Genomic DNA, 24,914 nt, shown 5'->3' on the forward strand with positions numbered 1-24,914 from the left:
CTGCATTGAATTGTTGTGATATCTCACGTAACATTATACTTCATGTAGCCTGTTGAAAACTAAATCCTACATTTAAAAAAATATAAGAATAAATGTGAGTGACATCTTAGGTGAATTAGGAAAACAGTTTGGGCTTGGTAGACTCCCTAAAAGGGTCAAATTCAATAAATGCTTTACTAGAAAATAAAGTTGATCTTTTAGCTGGCTTAGGTATTCTGGGAAAAAAGAAAATATTTTATATCATAGAAAATTAAAATTTAGCAGCATATTCCACAGCATGGGTTTGAGGAAAAATGAGAATCGTAATCAAATTCTGGTTATATATCATGTCATCATTCGCTTTTTCGGTAGTGTTTCTTGAATAGATATCTGTTAAAAAAATAAATAAATAAAGGTACAATTTCTTTGAAATCTTACTGTGTGCGAGTTAAAACGCTGCTAAATATTTTACATTCTCTACCTAATTTAAATCTTACAACAGCTTCCTGACATAGTATAATTATTATCTTTAAATTCAATATGGGGAAATTATCACACAGTCTAATTAACATTCTCATGGTAAAAGAGTAAGTGCTATAGCTATGATTTGCCCCTGATCTGTCTGAATGCAGATAATGAAATTCATCATCTCTTTTTGTTATAGATCCTCATCCCTACACTTGTCAAGAAATATAATATATATAAACTTAGTCGTTAGTAAGAGTATATACAAACATATACATATATATGTGTGTGTGTGTATATATATATATATACTGATAAAGCTAATGAATGTCCCAAATGAAATGTGCATATGTCTTCAGTTTCCAATATCTCCTTCATTATGTAAGTTACTTTACCTTTTGCTGAGTATACTCTTAATAAATTTATATGTTCACAATGTCAAAGCAGCATATTGAAAGAGAAACACATCAGGTCATATGTTCAGATCATAAATTCTGCTGCAAAAATCTAAATAAAACTCTTGAGGAAGAAAATATGCCTTGCAAACAAGTAAATGGCAAAATATCTAGTCTTGTGAATGTGGAAGACTCACAGCATTAAAGGTATTGGAAAAGTTATTTTATAAGCTGAGTTATCAACATATAGGCATTTATTTTATAATTGCTATTTTCACTAATCTAGTTGTATAGAGTAATTTGTTGGCATTACTGTTTCATAAGCCCTAAGAAAGAAAAGAGTCAAATAAAAAATTGAAGAGTCAAATAAAAAAACTAAATCTTGAGTAATAATATATGTATTCCCTCAATAACTTGTCACCTGAAAAGTAGTTTATGTTTTGTAAAAATGTTGGTCTGTAATTCATATTTTAAAAGTAAGAAAATATACTCTGGAACTTGAAAGAGTGATTTGGATGGATTAAGTGATATTTAGTAGAAAATACAGTTCACAAATTCCACCAGTGCAACATATCATAGTGGAATCCTGCTGACTCTTTTCTGTGTAGAATATAGTAAAATAACCTAATAAAAGTATGCATAGCAGTAAAGGAAGGAAATATTTCAAAAAACATGACAAACAGTCTGGACTTAAAGTAGTCGTCAGACCCAAACACATTCAAATTCATAATTGTAAAACAGTATTTTGGCAAAGTTAAAGAAAGGTAGTCCCATTCCCTGAAAAATGTTAAGAGCTTAGTAATAAAAATCAAACATGGTATGTAATAGGCACAAATGAAAATCAGACACCACATTATGGCTTTGTTATGTTCATAAGTTTCAACAACGGTATTCAGAAACCAATAATGTTAAATTGATAGTTATTGATGTAAAGCATACATCGATCTTATGTTAATGTTTACATGGAGGCTTTGCTGATACAAATCAAAAAACATTTGCAAAAATACTTATGTGCTTTGCTTCAGCTTTCTCTTTTGTGCATGTAATATTTATATTTCTTTAAGCACAACTATGATTATAAACAATAGCTGACAACTACTAAATTTTTTATTAAAAAACATGCCTTGAGTTTAATTCTTGCCACTTCTGCTACTACTGTTCAGGAATATTCCATCTTTATGTATTGCTCTCTGGAATGACAATGGATAATTATAAAGATTGTATCTTTAAAATTGAAGTACTGAGAATTATTTATAAAATAATAAGCTGCATCAAACCACCTGTAGTAAAGTATATATTACTATAAATAATTTCATGTACTAAAAGAAAAATTGTATATACACCGTGTATAAACACTTATAAAGTAATAGTGTGTATACATTTTTCTCTAAATCTTTGGAATATATGGATACATAATTATATGGGGAAAATGATGACTTTTTATTCCCTAGGAACATATATATTATATGGCTAAATATAACTTAAGCTCAATAAACATTTTTTTTTACCAATCAATAAACTTTTTTTGTGATTCTCAATGGATGTAAGACCCAGGCTGGATCTTGCTGGAGCTCACAATTGAAAAAATTAATTATGCTTAGAAAATTATTTTTTGTATTTAAATAAATTATCTTTCTCTTCACAAATGCTTTTAGAATGTAAACACTGTAAGCCACAATAGTTTGACTTTCCAAACAATCAAGATTTTAATATTATTGCTATCTTTTAAAGAGGACATGCTATCACTGAATTATGCAAGATATAATTATATAGAATAAATCTGACTCTGTAAGCCAATACAACAGGACAAAAGAGCTATATAGGCGAGGTTCAGAAAAGGAAGGATTATAAGAGCTCAGGGCTGGCCACATTGGAATGGGGAGAAGCGGAAAAAACAAAGAGAACAGGTGTTCACGAGTATGTAGATGTTCCCTAGGCTCAAGCTTTGGTTAAGCTACACAGGTCCCGAACTAGCCTTCTGTACCCATTAGCCATGGATTTAGAAAGTGGTGGAAGATGGGCTTGGTGTGGTGGCTCAAGCCTGTAATCCCAACTCCTTGGGAGGCCAAGGTGGGCAGATCATGAGGTCAGGAGATCGAGGCCATCCTGGCTAACACGGTGAAACTCTGTCTCTACTAAAAATATAAAAATTTTTTCCAGTGTGGTGGCACATGCCTGTAGTTCCAAATACTTGGGAGGCTGACACAGAATAATCACTTGAACCTGGAAGTCAGAGGTTGCAGTGAGCTGAGATCGTGCCACTACACTCCAGCCTGGTGACAGCGTGATTTCATCTCATTAAAAAAAAAAAAAAAAAAAAAAAAAAAAAAAAAAAAGCTGGGGGGGATGAATTTAAATTTCTGAGATACCGCACACTCAGATCTATAGTGTGAAAAAGAAATATTAAATTAAGATTTTAACATTAAATTAAGATTTAAACATTAAGATTTTTCAAAGACCTTTAAATAATTTGTTTTAAGGTATAGAAATAGACCTCCCAAACTGACAATATTAAAACTAATATGTAAGATCTCTACTTAGAATTATTTTAGCAAAAATTAGTTTCAGAAAATATAGATAATACATATTCTACAAAATCTAGGACATTTGATCTTTTTCTTCCTAAAAATCTTCTTATAAACTAAACTCCTGCAAAGAATGAATTTAAACTTTTCCTAGTGAACTCTAAAAAAAATAGTAAAATACATTTGATTCTTCAAAACGTGCTTTTATTCCTTAATAACACCTACATTAAGTGGGGAAGGTATCCAATATAATCTATACATCAAGAGTTTATCTTCCTATTTATAATTGTTACAAACCGTGAAACACTTATTGAATTATTTTAAAGAAACCACTACATTGCTGCTCAGGAAGAATGAAGTATAATGTCTGCATAATAAAACAAAGTGGTGTGGGTATACAGTAAAGGTCCCGTATGATTTGCTTTAATAACATTACACAACTTCTCAAATGGGTCTCTTGCTACAGATACAAGAGGCACTGATTTTTTGTTGTAAAGACTTATGATAATTATGTTTTGAACATTTAAATGTGTTTTTATCCTAAGGTCTGGGAATTGGGAACATGTTCTATGTTTTTTATGAAGATGGAATCAAAGTGATACAACCCATAGAATGTGAATTTCAGAGGCACATTAAACCTAGTGAAAAGCTCCTTGGATTTCAGGCAAGTATCTAAATGTTTCCTTTAAAGTTTCATCTATTAATTTTGTTAAGTAGAATTATATTTTGGAAGTATAACAAAACCTGTACACATATGAGACTTGGAAGAAAATTATGAAACTCATGATATTTAGTATAATTCTTTGCAGGTTTTATATCTGAGGAGGAAAATAATAGATTATGTATTCTTAAGTATTTGTTTGTAATTAAAATGAAGGTAAGAAAAGTGAAATGCTAGGGACGAACACAACATGCAATAGCTTTGCCCACTCTGCAATTTAGAATATCTCCTATATTTGTAGGTAATGTGATGCTTGCTTTAAGAAAATTAAAAAAAAAAAAAAACTACTATAGACAATCTGGTGGGAAGTTGGTGTATATTATATGCATTATAAATGTAAAACCACTTTTATTCTTTATCTCATTCTTCAGGTGGTTTTAATTGAATGAACAATTCAGATGAATAAGGGAAAATATCAATTTTTTTCAACTTCTCATTTCAGCCTATCAGTAGGTGATGTTGCTGTCATATACTAATATATGGAGACAATAATTTATACCTTAAATCTGTGCCTTGGAATGCAAAGAAGAAAAAAAAAATTATTAGAGAAGATAAGATAGGTCAGTTTACTCCTAGATTTTCTGTAGGACAAAGAAATATAATGTCCTTTCATTTAAAACTATTTCAGCCATAGGCTAAATGATTAAGTAATATTCTTACCATTTTGGTTAGGTTATAACTTAATTATATGTACAAAAAGTCTTGAATTGCACATGCAAATTTATTTTATTTTTTTAAGTCGTGTCTTGCTCTGTCACCCAGGCTGGAGTGCAATAGCACTATCTTGTCTCACTGCAACCTCCACCTCCTGGGTTTAAGCAATTCTCCTGCCTTAGCCTTTCTCATAGCTGGGATTATGGGCACATGCCACTACGTTTGGCTAATTTTGTATTTTTAATAGAGATGGGGTTTCACCATATTGGCTAGGCTGATCTCAAACTCCTGACCTCATGATCCACCTTCCTTGGCCTCCCAAAGTGCTGGGATTACACTGTGCCTGAATCTATTTTCTTTTATGATCTTACATTATTAATACTAAATCAGTCTTTGAGTAAGTTGTGTTTGTCTGCATATATGTGTGTAATACGTAAGTAGATGAATAAAACCAAATTACTGCTGATAAAACAAATAAGTTAAGCCACATTCTTATTTTTACGAAAAATATTCTGAATGAGAAATGTAGACTAACATGCAGATATAGGTAGTGTCATGTCAAATATAAATATTGTTATTTAGATCAGAGCAAAATAATTTTATAGGAGACTGTATCTCTCTGATTTCTACAGGACTAGCAGTTTTGCAGCTAATGACACACGTCTTGTTTATATCACAGAATTCAAAACTTCAATTACTAATACTAATAAGATAGGCTGTGAGATCCATACTATTCATCACAAAACTATCACTTCAAGAATCTGATTTGCAAATTTAGAGACAAAGAATGTTATTCCTGCACCACATGTGTGCTGTTTCAGGGTATCAGTAAATGCTTCATTACTGCATGACTTAAGTCTTAAAAAGCATGATTTTCCAGAACATTTCTTGACAGCTCTGGGTGAGTTAATTTAATCCCTTGGAATCTCAAGTTGAAAAAACAAGCAAAAATATGATGTGACAGTTTTGCAACATGCCAGGGCAACAAATATATGAGCATTATTTACCTGAATTTATCACGTTTGAAACTTTACAATACTCAGATGTTCTTCTAAAACAACTAAAGAAAAATAACATAGAATTGGGTGTATTTATTTCTCTATGTATACACATATTATCTCTCTATGTATCCAAATAAGTATGTATAATTATTTCTCTCTCTATGTATACATATATGCATATATACATGCAGAGAAGACATAGAGATGTAGGACAAAGCAATGTGATGTATACAGCTCTCTGTGTATACTTGTGTATTTATGTATATATACATAGAGAAATATACATAATATATTAATACAGAGAAAAATTGCATATACAAACTATGTATAATTTTCTGATAAAAATGAATTATTAGAGAGAAAATAGTAATCAAATATCAATGGTGATAACTTTAACTTATTTTCTTCAACCAATCAACCCTTATCCACAAGCATACACCAACAGCGACAAAACAGGGATAATTAGTTACTAGTAACTAATCTGCTACATCAGATTTCTAATGTCACAGCCCCTGGAAATCTACAGTCATCTTACATGTGAGATCAATATTATTCTAGAATGTGAAGTTATTATAGAAACATATACTTCAAAATCAAAATACATGCAAGGATAGAAAGTTTGCATTCCTATGCTATATTAAAAAGTTTATAAAGCCTTCTGTACTTTCATGGAAGAGTAATGAAAAGAGTAAAAAGAAAAGCATGTTTGCATTTTTAAGAAGGGAGGAAACTATCAAATAGTGTTTTGGCTTTAAAAACATTTATGACACTTTTACTGCATTGGATGCTGAAATTAAAATACAGCTCAAAATTTAAGCTGACCAACATTTTGTAAAGCACCAAGAATAATATAAATAAAGGAAATTGCTATAACTAAATTCTGCTTATTATTTTTAAATACAGAATATATGGATAATCACTCATGACATAAAAGAAAGATACTTCTTATGTAATACTTATATGTCACATGTATGAAAAAGACTAGAGTAGATTAAACTCATTTTATATTACTCTTGTCATTTTTCATTCTTTAATGTAAAATAAGCTTAAATAATTGGAATATATATACACAAATACGGTCATGTATATATAAGTATACAGCAATAGTATTTTGAAAAGCACATTGATCATCTTCTGCTTTGAGAATAAGTGTTCAACTATATCATTTTTACATAAAGTTAATATTTTCTGCATTTAAAAACAAGATAGATGGCAATTTCAGAGTGTGGAAGCTATTCGGTGCCTCATTCTCTTAAGAATTTTGTAGGGACACGGATGAACCTGGAAACCATCATTCTCAGCAAACTGATCACAAGAACAGAAAATCAAGCACTGCATGTTCTCACTCATAGGCGGGTGTTGAACAATGAGAACACATGGACACAGGGAGGGGAGCATCACACATTGAGGTCTGTGGGGAAGAATTAGGAGAGGGACAGCAGGGGGTGGGGAGTTGGGGAGGGATGACATTAGGAGAAATGCCAGATATAGGTGATGGGGAGGAAGGTAGCAAACCACATTGCCGTGTATGTACCTATGCAACAATCCTGCATCTTCTTCACATGTTCACATGTACTCCAAAACCTAAAACACAATAATACGTATGTATATATATATATATATATATATATATATATATATATATATATAAAATTATACAGTAATTTCAGGAGAAATTTGTTGAATATTGTGCAATAAGAAAATATTTCTCTAGAGAAATAGAATCCATTTAGGCTCTCCATTTCTATCTCTATCTGTCTCTACCTCTACTGCTACCACTACGTCTACCTCTACATTTCTCTCTCACTGGTTTGATCTCTATCACTGTCTCTATCTCTATTTTTTCTCGGTGTCTCTCCTAAATAGAGAGTTTTATTTTAAGGAACTGGCTCACATAATTACAGGTGGTATATGTCAAGTCCAAAATTTGTAGGCTTAGCCAGCCAGCAGGAAATTCAGATAAGAGTTGATGTTGTAGTCTTAAGTCCAAAACCTACTGGTCAGGCCATCAGTCTGGAAACCTACACGGAGTTGATGTTGTAGTCTTGAATCTAAAATCGAAGAGCAGGCTGGAAACTCAAGCAGGATTTCTATATTGAAGTCTTAAGGTAGAATTTATTCTTTTTGAGAAAACCTTAGTCTTTTCTCTTAAGTTTTTAAACTGATTAAATGAGGCCCATGAACAGTATGGAGGGTAATCTATTTACTGAAAGTCAACTAATTATAAATGCTAATCACCTCCACAAGCATCTTCACAGCAACATCTAAACTAGTGTTTGGCCAAACAACTGGGCACCATAGTCTAGCCATGCTGACATATAAATCAATCGTCACATCTTCCTATCTCTTGTAGTCAAGGATTAAGTTTGATTAGTGTTTGTATTCTCAGCATGCTCAGTATAAGTCCTACATATGACAGGCCAAGAAACATTTGCTAAATGAATTTAACAAAAATTCTATTTATTTGAGCCTTAGTTATTCATTGTTTTATGCATTCTCCAAGTTTAAAGATGTATACATCTAATTCTCTTTTCATCTTAATATTTCTCCTTAATTTACAATTGCCACTAAACAGTGTTCTTCTTTCAATGTGTTTGTGAAAAAAGCTTCATAAAGTAATTTATCTTTGAATTGTTTCAGGGTGACTATAACCTCATGGGTCTATTAATTCAGGAACACATAATGAAAAGTTCCTGTGCAAATGCACTATGTATGAGTTTTTAGTACGGAAAAAAAAGCTAATATAGTTGATTTTAGAAGATAGATTTCTTGAATACCAGTGGTGGAAATGTGTCTTTTGGAATCATTTTTCCCATGAAAAGGGATTAAATGTAAATACGATATTTTTCAAATTCATGGTTGACATTAAGGGAGAGTAGCTGTGTACTTCCCCAATATAACTCATAGATCAATAAAGTTTAGATAAGACCTGATATATTTAGAATATAGAATCAAATCTCTCAGAAAATGGTATTTGCTTGCTGTAAATAAAAACTCAATTTTAGTGTAATGTCAGATTACATTAGATTTCAGCTTTTGATAGTGAGTTGGTGAGGATATATACAACAAACTTTTAGTTATTTTTTCATATTTTTTCCATCTTTTATTTAGCTTTACTAGATATGACTATGTGTATATTTATCCTAGTTGTACACATGATTTCATCTTGACACCTAGGGTATGAACTTCAAGCAAATAAAATTCTATTTCAGACTTAGGGATTCAGAACTCAAACTGAAAAGGAGTTTGGAAAAATGCTAAACTTACAGGCTCAAAAACAAGCTTTCCCAAGATTACAAACTTTGTTACTCTTCCGGTTTTCGACTACTGTTCCATCCTTTTCTATCATTCTTCTATTCTTTGATACTTTTTCATTCAGTCACCTTCTTTGTTTGTTATAGATCAAGCTGCTGCTCTTCATATATACCAAGGTGTTAACTTAGTATTTAATGAATACTAAAATAACTTTAAAGAGAACCACATGTCTTATTATGCATATGCGTTATATTGTGGAACCTGAAAGATCTACTACCTACTTTTTGTTGTTGTGATCCTCCTGTCTCAGCCTCATGGGTAGCTGAAATTACAAGTGCAAGCCACTGCACCTGATTAATTTTTTAAAAATTTTTTGTAGAGATGGGGCATCAAAAGTTTGCCCAGGCTAGTTTCTAATTCTTGGACTCAAGAGAATCTCCTGACTTAACCTCTGAAAACTCTGGTATTATAGCCATAAGCCACCGCATCCAGGCTATTCCTGTTTTTAATGCTAACTTAAAAGATACGGAACTGTAGAACCGAACTCACTACAGTATACTTTAAACAGGGAGTTTGTTGTAAGTCTCCTCTAAAATGTTTGTAATCCAGGTTTGGAGTTTCCACATACCAAAATTATTTTACCTTTATAAAATACTGTTACTAGTTTGTTAGAAAAGAATTCTTCATAGGATCAGGTTGTTTGTAATGTCCAGAATACTTGCGTTTCAAGAAACTGAAACTGAGATTAGAAATTGGGAACGTCAGTGGTCCACATTTCTTTCTCTGCCGTTGTTGCCCTTTATTTCAAGCAAAGCAGCCTTCAGGGAGTCCATCAAACACCTTGTTCTGTTTCTAGTCCAATTATACGTCTGCAAACTTGGTCCTTAAAAATATTCCTTCTACAAGCCCCTTTACATGATGCAGACAATTAATTTCCCTGTGAAGCCAGTGAGTATCCTTTTGAATACAACACCACCTTCTTTCAGAAAGTCAATCAGAATGTTTCCCCTCATTTCTTTTTCTCAGGGTGTCTGTATTCAAACATGGCTTAACTTCCAGAGTGTTACAGAATGATAAAAATGTGAGCTTTTGTCCCTTTGTGGTTGCAATGATATCCTACAAAGAGCTTCCTGAAGAGAGGAATGTAAACTACTTCTAACTATTCCTTAGAAAATTATTCTCTAGACTTAAAAAGGAATAAATTCAAGAAATTGATGCTTGCCATTATAGATATAAAGAGGTCTTATAAAGGTTCCTTAATAATCACACTGTTTTATAATTTTCACTTTGTATTTCTGTTAAGCTTTAATATGTATGCCTAAAATTGGGGGGAACAACAGTAGGAAAGATTATAAATGCAATGGAGTTGCATAGATTTATTAAGTGGGCCAAGCAGCTATGAGGTCCTTTCAAGAGATTATGGATAAGAACTAGCCAAGGTATTTGAAGGGATGTGATTACAATGGTGTGTGTCTCAGACAATCCATCGATGACATTTTTATACAACTAATAAGAACTCACTTATACACATACAAAAGTGCATTCCACACACTTTACAAATAAATGTATTTAAGGTTATTTAGATTTTTCAGTAGAAACTTCTTAAATTGAAGATTTTGACAAAAATTATTGATACAAGTATCTTTCTGCATCAAAACCTTTTAGCTGAGATTTACAAAATCACACAAATGTATCATATTAGATGTGTCTTTCCATCTAAGATTTATTTTAATACAAAAATACCTAATTTTTCAAGGTAATATATTTGCATGACAAGTGTAAAATAAAACAAAATATCTTATTATAAAATACAATAGATTTTTCCTTCGTGTCTCCCTATGTCTAGTGCTAGCTCATACAATCAATTGCTACGTTTAATCACTAAAAAAGGTACTCAGCGATGATATTTCTTAAATTATCAATATTAAATAGTATCTAATAGTGTTCCTCTATAAAAGAAAATAATTTTGCTTATATAATTCTAATATTTTTTCTTTCTAAATATATTGAAAATTACATAATTATTTTAGCATACTCATGGATTAAATTGATAATTTTAATAATTATTTCAATCTTTAGCTTTATTTTTCTCAACTTTTATAAAAATTTTCATTTAACTATAAGTTTCTGAACACTGGCTTCATTTCTTATTGTTTACCTTTGATATTTCAACAATAATTCTCACAATTTCAATTTAACAGTTCAATTTCAATTTCAGTTTCAATTGAAGACATCAATTTCTTTGAATTTTTTTCTATGTTTTAAAAAAGTCACAAATGCATTTGGGAGGCAGTGAAGAAAGGAAAGCACACTACAGGAAATTGTGTTTCAATTTTACTTTACTAAATGTTTGTATTGGTAAATATTAAAGAATAACTCCTCAGTATTTAGAAATACATTTACATTTATCCATGTACTACAAAATTGTTTTATATACTATGTTGTCTACATGGAAATCAAGAAAGAATTATATAATAATTCTACAATGAATGAAATTACAATGAAATAATAAGAATTACAATGAAAATAACTTAAACTTCAGAATTAACACTCATATTTTAAGTACTTAAGTTGCCAAGTTATTGCCCATTATAACTCATTTTTTCCAGCCTAGTCATTTCAACTAGAATTCATATAAAATGTCTTTTGTAAACTAGAATTTTTATTTCAACAAATTTCACGTCTCTGTTTTCTTATATGAATAAAACAAATATAATGTATATTTTGAAATAACTAATACTTATGAAATGAAGCATCAGGCAGAGAAAATAAATTCTACAAGATAGGACTGAAGTACCAAAAAAAATCTGTTTTAATTTCTATGGCCATGTTTTGAAAGCTACATTAACAAAATATTCCAAACACCCTCTTTTCAAAGTTTAATAAAAAGAATGGATACCTATTGTTAGAAAACTTGTACAGGAAGATATGTACTTTTGGCATTTAAAATAAATATTTTATTGATTTTTAATGATAAAAATTTATTAATCAACAGCTGGTGGTCAGTTAACTTCATGTATTATAAGGTAATTATTTTTTTAGTTTTATTTTTTCCCCTCATTAACCAACCTACCAATTGTGCTGTGTAACACAACTTAAACAAAGAATATCAAGACTGCTATACAATTTAAATAATCATTATATTTGAGAAAAATTAAACACATCGAATTCTTTAATTTCAACTATTTATATTAGGTATAAATTTGTATGATCCATAAACCCTCAGGGTTCATACAATTTACATTTACAGATACCTATCTAGTAATTGTCCTATTTCTCTAAGGCTTTAATGTTAGCTTTCAATTCCAATACCTTTTTGTCAAACTCTATTTATTGTTATTTTGAACTAACTCTAGAACTTTTGTCTTGATATTTAATGTGGTTTTCCTACTATTCAAATGTATGCCTTTCCAAACAGACGATAAATGCCTGCCTTTCCTGTTCTCAGTGTCTACTGGCCCCTGGACCTTCCCACTGGCTAGGATTGCAGCTCCTTTACAATAATTATAAAAACCGGAAAAGCAACCATCTACTCCTGCATTCACAAAGCATCTAGAGTTTGTTTTTCATGTTCTGTAAGCATCTGAAATCTGACATCAAACAGTTGTATTTTTTCAACCAGCTATTCTTACCTAATTCAACATTTTATAAATAATTATAACATTCTACATTTAAGCAGAGTTGAAATAATTCAAATAAACTGGTCTTTCAGTTTAATGAAAACATTGACAAAATTCTGATTTAATTCTCTCAGTTTTTGGATAAATGAGAAAGATCAAGTGATTTGCTCAGTCACAGAACTGCCAAACGCCAGATAGAAAGACTAAAATTCTTCTTGTCTTATATGCAATACTCATGCCACATTTAAAGTAGCTCTCTAAATCTCTTGAACATGCACAGCAAACTTCCCTCCAAAACATTTGGTAATATTTAAAAAAAGTTTACGTTAAAAATATGTAGACTGTTACAGTTTTTGTCAAACGTGGTAAATTGATAATTTTCTATATGAAAATAAAAGGTAACTTATTGATCACTTGACCTTTTCAAATATCATTTTATTTACTTCTCACAATAACTCCATGTGATAGGTATTATTATTATTATACCCAATTTACCAATGAGATAACAAGGCTCAACAGGGGAACTTGCACAGATGATGTAAGTGCACCCTTGGACATTACTTTGAGATCTCTTTGGCCTCAAAGCCTATTTAAACTATTTTTAACCTCTGTAATACACTATCTATACAGAGAAAACAATGCTCAGTTGATGATAGCATAGTGTCATAAACTTTTTACTTTGATTGTATTGCTGAAAAATATCACATATGAAAAGAAAACATAGAAATTTCTGTAATGTAGCCTTTGAACCTTTGATGTCCTAAAGCAAAATCATGCTACGAGACAGTATGTCAATGTAGCACAAACTAGGCAAATATAGTCCTCAAGTTACCATGACTACCTATGTTCTGACTAATATGAGAAAGACTACTTATGATATTTATAAATAAAATTGCAAATCGAATGGGATAAATTGAATATATCTCATTTTAGAAAAAACAGATGTATTGCTTTGGTTATAAGCAGTAATCTCAGTTAAATATTGATGAAAATATTTTATCCTCAGTGCTTTAAAAAATGGTCAAATTAGGAGGCTATTCAATGCTACTAAATTGTTTAATGTATTTTTGTAAGATTGATTTTTCACAATATTGCAAACAATATTGAAAGGAACACTTTATCTAGCATATTCACACATAGCTCAGCCTTGATCATATTTGTATAAAGATACATATTTCTACATGACTATAAATATATCCTAGGAATCCAAACCTCAATATTCTAATTCAGTACAAAAGAAATCTTGTTGTATTTGCCTTGATTTATGACAAACTAAAAAAAAAATCATCATTCAGAATAATTATTTATATTCCTTGCATTTGATAAACTGAATATTAATTCTCCAAGTATTACATTATTCACTTTTAAAATTTACAGCAATAGACTCAGATTGTGACAGCTTCAGTTAAAAATATATACTTAAAAGAAACACTGAAAGAAAGAAAGAGAGGGAGTTGGAATAAAAAGCATAAAATAAATGCTTCCTAAGCTCTGTGAGAGGAAAAAAAAAAAATCACTGATTTTTGCTTGGTCTGTTTTTCTCTTGTAAAACCAGTGGGTAGTTTTCATCTCATGAAATCCTCCAGGCAAATTTGATAATACCCAAACTGCTTTAAATACTGTTAAAGTAGATAGGTCTACTGGTCACATACAGGGATATTATGGCAATGTCAAATTGCTGTAAAAGGTTCTAAATGGTTACTTTCAATTTCTATACAATCCCCAGCTAGGTAGCAAAGGCTATGCCAACTGGTAGCAGTTTACAGACCGCATTTTGATTAGTAATGCTCTAGAACTCAGTTCTCAATGATTCTGCATGACATTGCATAGTGGTTAACATCATGACTGAGTAATATGCACCACTTCTTGACTAATTTTTTGGCTATTATAAGTGACAGTTAAACACATATTTACCAAGCAAATATTGTACCTTCAGCATTATTTTTAGGAAATGTAGAAATGCAGGAATAGCAAAGGCTAACATTTTAAATGGAAATATAATATATGGTTCATTGCCAAATTACGTGTCACCAAATATAAATTCTGTGAAATTTCAGACAAGAAGAAAATCAGTGAAACCCCTAGAAGTTAGGAATGAATTATGTAGGTGTTGGAAATTTGGCTGCCAAATACAGATTGAAAATAATTTGACTAAATAAAGTATGTGGGGTACTTTTCAATAGCTGTGGAAAATCATTGTTTTTCATAAAATATTAAGTAGAATGTTCTAGCTAATAGACAGGACATTTGTTGATGAACGATGGATGTAACAAATATACATTTGTAATTAATTAAAATTCATACCAAAATTTATTATCTTTTTTACAAAAGACGGGGAAGAATAATTAAAAGAAACTGTAGAAAACAGAAAAGATTGTGTTGGCAGCTCTTTCTCTTCCCTATGATGCAATGTTATGCATTATTTGTAGCAGGAAGGAGCCAAGACAGTGGTTAATTTACACACATTGGCAGCCCAGAGAATATCCTAATTCAATTTTCAACAACAGCAAGTGGGTAAGGACTCTCTGCCTGTCTTAGGAACTTGATTGGTAGAGAAACATAAAAGTAAAACAATGCAAAACTACTAAAATATGTTCATTTTTTGTAACTACTAACTAGATCAGTGAGAGAACCAGGCCTGCAGGGTTTCCACAAGTTTTCAGACTTAAATGCCTTTGTTTATTGATACATTAAGACACCAAACTCTCTCTCTCTCCTCCTTTGTCTTGACATCTGTGTTTTTTTTTCAGTACTTGTCTAGCAGTGTTCACATAACAAACACGGGTAGATCTACAAGGATCCCTAATTCAGAACCCAAGTTAAATGTATACATCTTAGGTCACCATATTTAGCGCATTTGTATTTCTGCATTCTTCATAATATCAGTGACAGTTTGTTTTTATTCACATAAATTACAGAATGCATTGGTAATCCAAATTATACAGAGAAGCAGATATTATCTTTATATCCGAGAAAACCCTGTCTCATTAGCATGTTTTATTGATTTGTTGTTGTTGATGTCGTTGTTTGAGACGGAGTCTCGCTCTGTCGCCCAGGCTGGAGTGCAGTGGCACCATCTCAGCTCACTGCAACCTATGCCTCCCAGGTTCAAGCAATGCTCCTGCCTTGGCTCCAGAGTACCTGGGATTACAGGCATGTTCCACCACATCTGGCTAATTTTTGTATTTCTATTTTTAGCAGAGAGAGTTTCACCATGTTGGCCAGGCTGGTATTGAACTCCTGACCTCAAGTGATCTGCCTGCCTCAGCCTCCCAAAATGCTGGGATTACAGGCCTGAGCCATCACACCCAGCCTCATTAGTGTTTCAATTAGTGAGTCTTTCAGTGATTTAATTCCCTATCTTCCAAAGTCCATACTTTCACTCCTTTTTTCTAAAAGACAAGACATTTAACATATAAACTATAATTATCTTCAATATATAAGTTCAGAATATTTTTGTTGTGAATTTTACCTTGTTACTTTACTATCCAATAGTCTCCTATTTTATAGAACTACTCTGTTTTTAGAACGTTTGTAATACAAATCACTCTTTCTTTATGTTCAGATATGCAAGTATTTTATCCTTTGGTTTATTTCTTTATTTAAGTTTTGGATCAACTTTAAGATATTACACTTTTTTGTTTTATATTATCTCTGTCTTTGAAACTGCCTGTTCAATGATTTTTCTAGAAGGAGACAGAGGAGGAAAGCCTGGTGAGTGACAAAGCCATAGCTTAGTGTCTGGGTGCTACCTGACCATGACAGTAATTAGGCAATCAGAATGGATGAGTTTTCAGAGGAATTTAATGTAAAGGAAATAGAGCAAAGAACTGAAGTCTGAGCCTTGGCTTTTCTGAAGCCACAACCAGGGAACTGAAGATAAAGAAGCCACCACACACGGAAAGAATTTAAATAACAGGACAGAAAATGATAACTAAGGTCAGAATGTATGCTAAAGTGGCATCAGCAACATTTTTATTTGGTAAACGGCCAGATAGTAAGTAAATATCTTAGACTTTTCAGTACCTATGTCTGTCATTATAACATGAAATATGCCATAATATTTAAATGAATAGGTATAGTTGGGTTACAATACATTTTTATTTCTGTAAATATAAATCTCATATAATGTTTACTTGTCATGAAATTGTACTTCTTTTTCTATTTTTTCAACCATTAAATGATAAAACATTCCTAGTTTCTGGATCATACCAAATTAGGCAGTGGGCCAAATTTGATCTGGGCAACCATTATTTGCGTATCTCTGCCTTGCAAGTATGAAAGAACATTTTATGACAACTCAAGTGTCTGAAACAACTAAATGCAGCAGAAATTATGAGCAATTTGAGAGTAAGCATTCTCTCATATTTATGTTTTTATTTATTTATTTATTTATTTTTGAGATGGAGTTTCGCTCTTGTTACCCAGGCTGGAGTGCAATGGCGCAATCTCGGCTCACCGCAACCTCCGCCTCCTGGGTTCAGGCAATTCTCCTGCCTCAGCCTCCTGAGTAGCTGGGATTATAGGCACGCGCCACCATGCCCAGCTAATTTTTTGTATTTTTAGTAGAGACGGGGTTTCACCATGTTGACCAGGTTGGTCTCAATCTCTCGACCTTGTGATCCACCCGCCTCGGCCTCCCAAAGTGCTGGGATTACAGGCTTGAGCCGCCGTGCCCGGCTGTTTTTATTTTCAAACATAACTTTGCATAATATTCTTCACATAGCAAGCTCTCAATAAATGCTTTCCAATGGGAAGTGAAGAGAAATAATTGGGAAATTCTGAGACCAATGATGACTTTGAAAACAACTCTTTTAAAAGATATAATGCCATGAAAGCCAGTTTGAAGTGTGGTCACTTTAAACTGAAAAGTCAGGAAATGGAAGTAAGGTTCCAGAAAGCTTGTTCAAAAGTCTGAAGATAATTATATTGATGATTGGAATGGAAAGATTAATTCAATTGAAGCTGTTTTATGGAGTGTTTCTTAAATTTATAGGGCAATGTTAATGTTTGAATACTTGAATGTTTTGAGTTACAACAGAAATTTAGGGCAGGTCCTTCTGAAAGCAAGGAGTAGTGAACACATCTTTTAAGATTAAATAGAAGCATGAGAGGAGGAAGTTCTGACAGCAACTTGTTGAGGTGGAAGCAAGGAAAATAGAGGTGTTTATGAGACAGAGTTTTCTTTTCCAAGAATGAAGCGGGATAACCTGAGAAGAAGAGTAAGAAAAAAGGAAAGAAGGAGAACAAGAAGGAAGGAAAGATTGGGATTTAAAGATTTTAGGGCAAAGTACTTTTAACAGGTAATTAGTATAATAAATAAAAATGGCAAAGTCTTAGTAGAAGACCAGTGTATCTATGTTTGATTTACTTTAGCTTAGTAAGGCATATATTAGTCACATAACCGTAATTGCTAATTAAAATTTATACCATCAGTAGTGATATAACTCGTACTCCGGAACATTTGGGAAAGTATAATACATATATAGGAAATATGTGATTAAATATGGAAAAGACCCAAAAGAAATAAATTCTAATTATAAATTAGAATAGTCTTTTCCTGACTCTCATCTCTATTAGCTCTAATATCTTATTAATTCTGTTCATTCTAAATGTTAGTATACATTTCTGTAAAAAGTGATTTAATAATATTCTTTGATATAATCCCTGGCAGTTTTCCTCATTAGTATGTATTATCTTAATGTTATTTTTCATCTCTGGATTTCTTTTTGTCTTCTAAAAAGAAGACATTGTATCTCTAATTTATGTTATAAACATTCCTCTACTATTTTCTTCCATAGAAATAAATATTGATCTAAGAAAATAAAAGAGTTCTACTCTAAAGTGAGAAATAATATAATATAATCAGAAATCATAGCATAAACCAAAGCAAAGAAAATCCAGGATGACTGTCAGGAAGCTTTTAATGGCTTTGTAAAAATGATTTTAAGTCTGGTCAAGGATGTTTTATGGGGACAGCATACAAATAGAAAATAATTCCCAGCAGAGCAGTTTATTTTACTGTTGAATAGTTCTGCAGCAAACAAAGGGGTGGAAATCGTTCGTGGTTCAGCAGTTGTTTGGCTGACAGTTATGTGTCAGGTTACTCACACTTTTCATTACTTTGGCAGGTTTTACACAATGGCGAAGAATTTGTAAACAATTTCCCTGTACTCAGAACCTTTCACCAACCTTAGTTCCTACTTTTTTCCCACTTCTTATTGTCTCTCAAGTACATATTTTATCTAGTGTTTGTTTCTTGCAAAATGGATTCTTGTCCTTGACATTCAGTATGTTTCTGAAGAAAAGCTTGACATAGAAAACAATGTGTCAGTAGGAATTGGTGAATGAAAGTGCAATACTACATTCTAAGTATGTAGTGAAGACAGACTTCTGTCTCCAGGTTTGGGCTACCACCTTAAGAGTGCCTTGAACTTGACCAGGCGCGGTGGCTCACACTTATAATCCCAGCACTTTTTAAGGCCGAGGCGAGCAGATCACGATGTCATGAGTTCAAGACCAGCCTGGCCAACATATTGAAACCCCATCTCTACAAAAAAAGAAAATACACCAAAAAAGAAAATATGGTGATGCGCATCCATAAGCCAGCAAGATTAAAAAAAAAAAAATGCCTTGGACTTTATGCAGGTTGACCTCACGAGTGGTCACCTGTAATGGCCATGGTACTTAGAGTTAATTTCATAACTCCAGGACTACCTGAATCAGCATAAATTGTGTGCTTAATTTTCAGTTTTCTCACTTATGTCGTAGAAGCTTAGGACAATCTGTGCCATTTAGAGGAGAACACTATTATTTTATGCTCCTAAACCATGCAATATTGAACCAGATCTTAAAAATTAATGGACACTCCAGAGCCTTCCTGAATTAGAGCTGACATTTGGAGAAATAAACAGTAGGCAACACACTGGATGTCTCATTAGAAAGTGTGTTGGTATTCACATTAATTTCCAAATTTTATGCAAGAAGGAAATCCAACCTATAATGGTTATGGAGCCTGAGAAGGGTTACATTTTTAGTTGTTAAATATGGTTACTCAATGTCAAATGTGGTGTATCTGCCATCAGTAATCTTTAAAAACAAATGCTTAGTGATATTGATAATGAAAGTGTGGTTGATTTTGTATTATGATTATTAAATACATATGATGAATGATATCTGCTGAAAAACTAATGTTTTTATAAAGAGATTAGAAAATAGTGCTATTCTAAATTAGCTTAGGGATAATAACTGGATATACAAATAAATGAAATTAGACATTAGATATTAATTATCAGACAAAAATTCAAATGAAATACTGGAATAATTGTTTATCATTATACCGTTATTATATAAACAACTGTTTCTTATTGTACATATATTTTATGTATATTTTAAGCAGTAGCTCTCATTAGTGGTTTTTCTAACCATAACAGAACAGTTAATAAAAAAAAACTGAAAACACTTACTACATTTTTACTTATGCTGTGACTCCCAGCATAAATCATAAGGTCTGGTGTATCTCTTCCATAATCATTTTTTGGCAATGTGAAGGAAAAGATGAAATAGAGGAGTTATTTTGGCCTCATTTATTGTCATCTAACACAAAGTGTGGAATCTTCAACCAGAAGGCAGTTCTAGGACAAGGAAGCAGAATAAAAGCTTTGGGAATATTGAAATATGTTATAAAATTTGACCTTGACTGAAAAATAAAATAACCATTGTGAATAACTACCTTATTATAATTTATCCAAGCTTCTGATTTACTACAAATTAAAAGACCCCTGCAGTCATATCCAGAGGATTATATGACACTTGACAAAACTATGAATTTCCATGGGGACAGCCACCAATGTTCTGAAAAGCTCTAAATATACTTTAATGTGACCTTTATTCTGTTAAAGAAACTTGAGACTGGAAAAATTTGGGGAAAAACATTGAACTTTTTGAAATTGCTGAGTTATAACCAAAAGGAAAACTGGGAGAACTATAAAAACTGGAGAACTACATTTTACTAGAAAAATAAGTAATTAAGAACATAAAATTTATTTTAAAGGAATCTTATTTACATTGCTTTCTATACATATTTAATGAACTGAAATATGTTCTGTTAAACTTTATATATATATATATATATGTGTGTGTATATATATAAATATATATATATATTTATAAAACATTTGATGCTGAAACTAGTTAATTATGAAACATTAATTTTAGCCATGATATTGTCATGTATGTGTTATAATTGAAGATATACATTTCATTTTCTCTTTTCAAAATTACAGGATGAAGTCTGTCCCAAAGCTGAGGGAGATGAAGTTCAGAGGTGTGTGTGGGCATCAGCTGTTAATGTCAAAGACAAGTTCATTTATGTTACACAGCCAACTTTGGACAGAGTCCTCATTGTTGATGTGCAGTCCCAAAAAGTTGTTCAGGTATGAATAATCACTACTTTTGAAAAAGTAAATCTCTAAAAAAGATTTATATTAATGCAGTAATCTTTAACTTGATTGTCACTGATAATGTGTTTCCTTACTTGAATAACTATAAAATGTATGGATTTTCTGCAAACTCTTCTCTCATTCTGTTTCTTAAGCCTAATGAATTCAGGAAATTATTTAATTTTTTTGTTTTCAAAAATTAGATCCATGAACACATCATAATATTAACAGCCTAACTTCACATAAATCTATCTTTCAGCTGCTTATTCTATCTAGAGCAAGCAAGGCACAGTCAGAGTAGGCAGAGGCCAATTAAGACATTCCTGCTTATTATTCCAGAACCAGAACTGACGCCTTCTTATTTTATTATTAACAAAGACCAAGACAATCGTAGGCTTCACTAGATCACAGTAACCTAGCAGAATTCTCTAGATAGGAGTAAAATAAGTAATATATAAATAGGTTAGAGATAAAGAAAGCGATCTCTAATAAATGTTGTCATGGTCATGTTTTCACAATTCTCTGAATTCATACTTCAAGTTTGAGCCACTAACTGTTGCAGCCCATGCTCTTTACCTGAAATCAGTTGCACAACAACCAAGGTGAAGGGCAAGGTTGGTGTCTAGTCAGGATGGGTTTAGAGTCTAGTCCCTAATTATTTTCATCCTTTGCTTCTCAGCTCAGAGGAAATTAAGTTAAATAGCTTTATGAGATATGTATAACCTGTTAAATGGGAATATTAAATATATACATCTTATGAAGTTATTTTAAGGATTACATGAATGATGCATGTAAAGCATTTATGGTAGGACTTGGCATATGGAAGTGCTATATTCCTGTTTCCTATCAAAATTTCTAGGGAAACTGGACCCAAAACATTCCTCACATTTACAGAGAATGTTTTGAGTCAGTATTGGTTTGAAATTTACCCTCTAATTTTGATTTCTGTCTAGAACGATAAAAAGTGTTAAGAAGTTCAAAAAGTGTTAAGTAGTCAAAGTAGGACTACCCATTCTAAAAGTCAGTAACTGCTTCACTTGAATCCATCCGTCCATCCATCCATCCATCCATCCATCTGTCCATCCATCCATCTGTCCATCCATTCGTCCATCAGTCCCTTCATCCCTCAATCCATCCATCCATTTATTTGCTCATCTAGCATTTCATCCATGTATTCTGTATTTATTTAATAATTGCTTGTTATGTGTTTCTTTTTTCATAAATACAAAACTGAAAAACATTTCTGCTAAGAAGTTCGGGTACTTCCAGGTTTACAAATTGACAGTAGATAACTGGCATAATGGTTCAATTTCTAATATGAGAATGAGCACTACAATCATGAGTAAAAGGATGAATAGCTATTCTAATAGAACACCCTAAGGCCGTGAGGGTAACACATTTATTATGAATATACATTCTATTGTGTATATTCTATTCTTATATTTATTGTGAGAAAAAAATTGTACATTTTATTTCTTTTGTTTCTGATTTTTGAGACTGTTGGATTTTAACTGGTTTGGCTTTTTATTTCAGCCATAACATAGGCCAACACAAATTACAAACATTCAGTTTGGGATTATCAAAACTCCTTGTTGGTGGATTAAGATTATAAATACATTTCAAAAATAATCAGGCTAGTTTTTAAATTGAGTTTTCAACTAGAGAACTACACTCACTGAATACAAATTATCTACTTGATGTTCAAAAGTGGAAAAAGCTAACATCAATTATTATTCATATAATTCCACTGTCAAATAAGGGTGACACATTTAAAATTAACAGAAAATATTAATAATAAAATGTTCAAATGCTATGATAATAATTGCATAAACTGTATTATTTTTCAAAATGCCTATCATTACTATGAAATACTAGGGGAATTTAAAAGACTTCACAAAATACTAAAGCAGATAATAATAATATTGTGATACAATCATGATTGTGGAGATTTTTCAGCTTAGTATCTAACACATTTTTATAAGTTGATAAATTGGGGACAGTCCAAATGGGTTCTCCTTATGACCATGTTATTATAATAATTATTATTTGCATTAATCCTTCTAGATATTACCTATTTGGCGGAAATCATTATGTAGATTTCTATTACCACATATAACCATTGGCTGGTTTTGAACATTATATAAACAGATATATATGATATTCCCTATCTGAATCTGGCTTTATTTTACATTATGATTGCAAAATCATTTTGTTTGTAGCTGTTGCTAGTGTAATTATTTTATTGGTGTGGAGAAATATATTACAAATAATTCTTATAGTTTGTGGATTCTATATTTGCAGTTACCTTCCTACTTGCTTAAATTTATTCATAACCATGTCATTTCATGGTCATTTGTGGGCATACCTAGGTGTGGCAAAAACTTTTAGTACTAAATATACACATTTCTAGCTGAATTTGAACAAGAAGATATTCTGACTTCTTGTTTTAACTTTCATACTCTAAATGAATATCCTTTTCATGCTCAGTTTAGCACCTTTTAAAAAGAATTGGTGCTTTTGACAATTTTGCTGTTTAAAATGGCCTCCACACATAGTGTTGAAGTGCTCTCTAGAGTTCCAAATACATGAAGGTTGTGATGTGCCTAATGGCAAGGTTTGTTCAGGCATGAGTAGTAATGTTGTTGGCCATGAGTTCCACCTTTCTCAATCAATGATGTATATTAAATAAGTTGTTTTTATACAGATACATACATATAACAAGATTATGAATTGATTGATTGATTGATTAAAATAACGTGAACAGAAGCTCAAGATAACATAACTCTTCATTTCCTTTAGGAAATCAGTATTCAGTAATTTGTTGTTAGTGATGATTTATAGAGAAACTGTCATAAATAATTATAATTTACTGTATGTGAGTACTAGACTTATATTTATCCATTCTACTGCTAACAGATACTTAAGATGTATATAAATTTGTACTATTGCGAATAGTATAACTTGCTACAATTTTGTGCACTTTATTTTTGTGTGTAAAATTATACAATTCTTTGGATATATAGGTATATATGAGTTAAAATGTGGAATCAAATATTACATGTGAGTTTATGTGAGTGTGTATGCATGTTAAGCTATCCAAGGTGCATACTTTTCCAAGTTATTATATTATATTTTCATTTCCAAAAATAGCATAGGTGACTAATAGTAGTGAATTTCTATAAATTCCTGCTAAATTTTAATTAATATCATATTTAATCTACTGATAAAATTAGGGAGATGTGAAATGTTTACACAATTCAGACTTTTTCTGTAGTTCTACATTGATGATCATTTTGTTTGTTATAATTTTGTTTTCAACTTTTATAATAGTATTACTTGAATAGATTATTAAAATTAAAAAAAGCCAAAATATATCTTCTAAAAATTAAAATTAATTATTAAAATTAAGATTGCTATGTATACATTAAGCAATAGTTTAAATAAAAGAGGAGACTAATTAAATAAGTTAAGAGAATTACAAATAATGTAGTAACTCAAATAATGCAGTGTATTGTGGAAAAGAGAAGGAGAATATAAATGGGAAATTAAGATATCAAGTCAGGACTAACATATGTGTAATAATGTTTCCTAAAATAGATAATAGAAAAGTAAAAAGTTAATATTTAGGTACAGATAAGTAATAATTGCATAAAGTGTAATAAACTATAATAATTTATATAACATAAAAAATATAGAACCACTTATGTCAATTCTCAGATTCAAGAAGACAATGAAACTCAAATGAAAAAATGTATATATTATTTTAAAAGGCAGTAATTTATCTGCCTTTTTAACAACTTCCTTTTGCTTTCTGGTTGTGTTACTTCAAAAGGGAAGATCTTAAAAAGGCAGGTAAAT

General features: G+C 31.5%; 1 protein-coding gene across 5 annotated transcripts in view; it reads left to right on the plus strand.

Moving 5' to 3' along the window:
* Positions 1 to 24,914, plus strand: part of FSTL5 (follistatin like 5) — a 790,158-nt gene that overhangs the window by 673,684 nt on the left and 91,560 nt on the right. For all 5 annotated transcript variants that reach the window (XM_074396781.1, XM_039479107.2, XM_039479105.2 and 2 more), the window contains 2 exons: positions 3,910 to 4,028; positions 20,901 to 21,050. In XM_074396781.1, the coding sequence (XP_074252882.1) occupies positions 3,910 to 4,028; positions 20,901 to 21,050 (269 nt within the window). The remainder of the gene's footprint in view (positions 1 to 3,909; positions 4,029 to 20,900; positions 21,051 to 24,914) is intronic.

The sequence above is a fragment of the Saimiri boliviensis genome, chromosome 3 (assembly GCF_048565385.1).
Source record: "Saimiri boliviensis isolate mSaiBol1 chromosome 3, mSaiBol1.pri, whole genome shotgun sequence".
NCBI classification, from domain to species: domain Eukaryota; kingdom Metazoa; phylum Chordata; class Mammalia; order Primates; family Cebidae; genus Saimiri; species Saimiri boliviensis.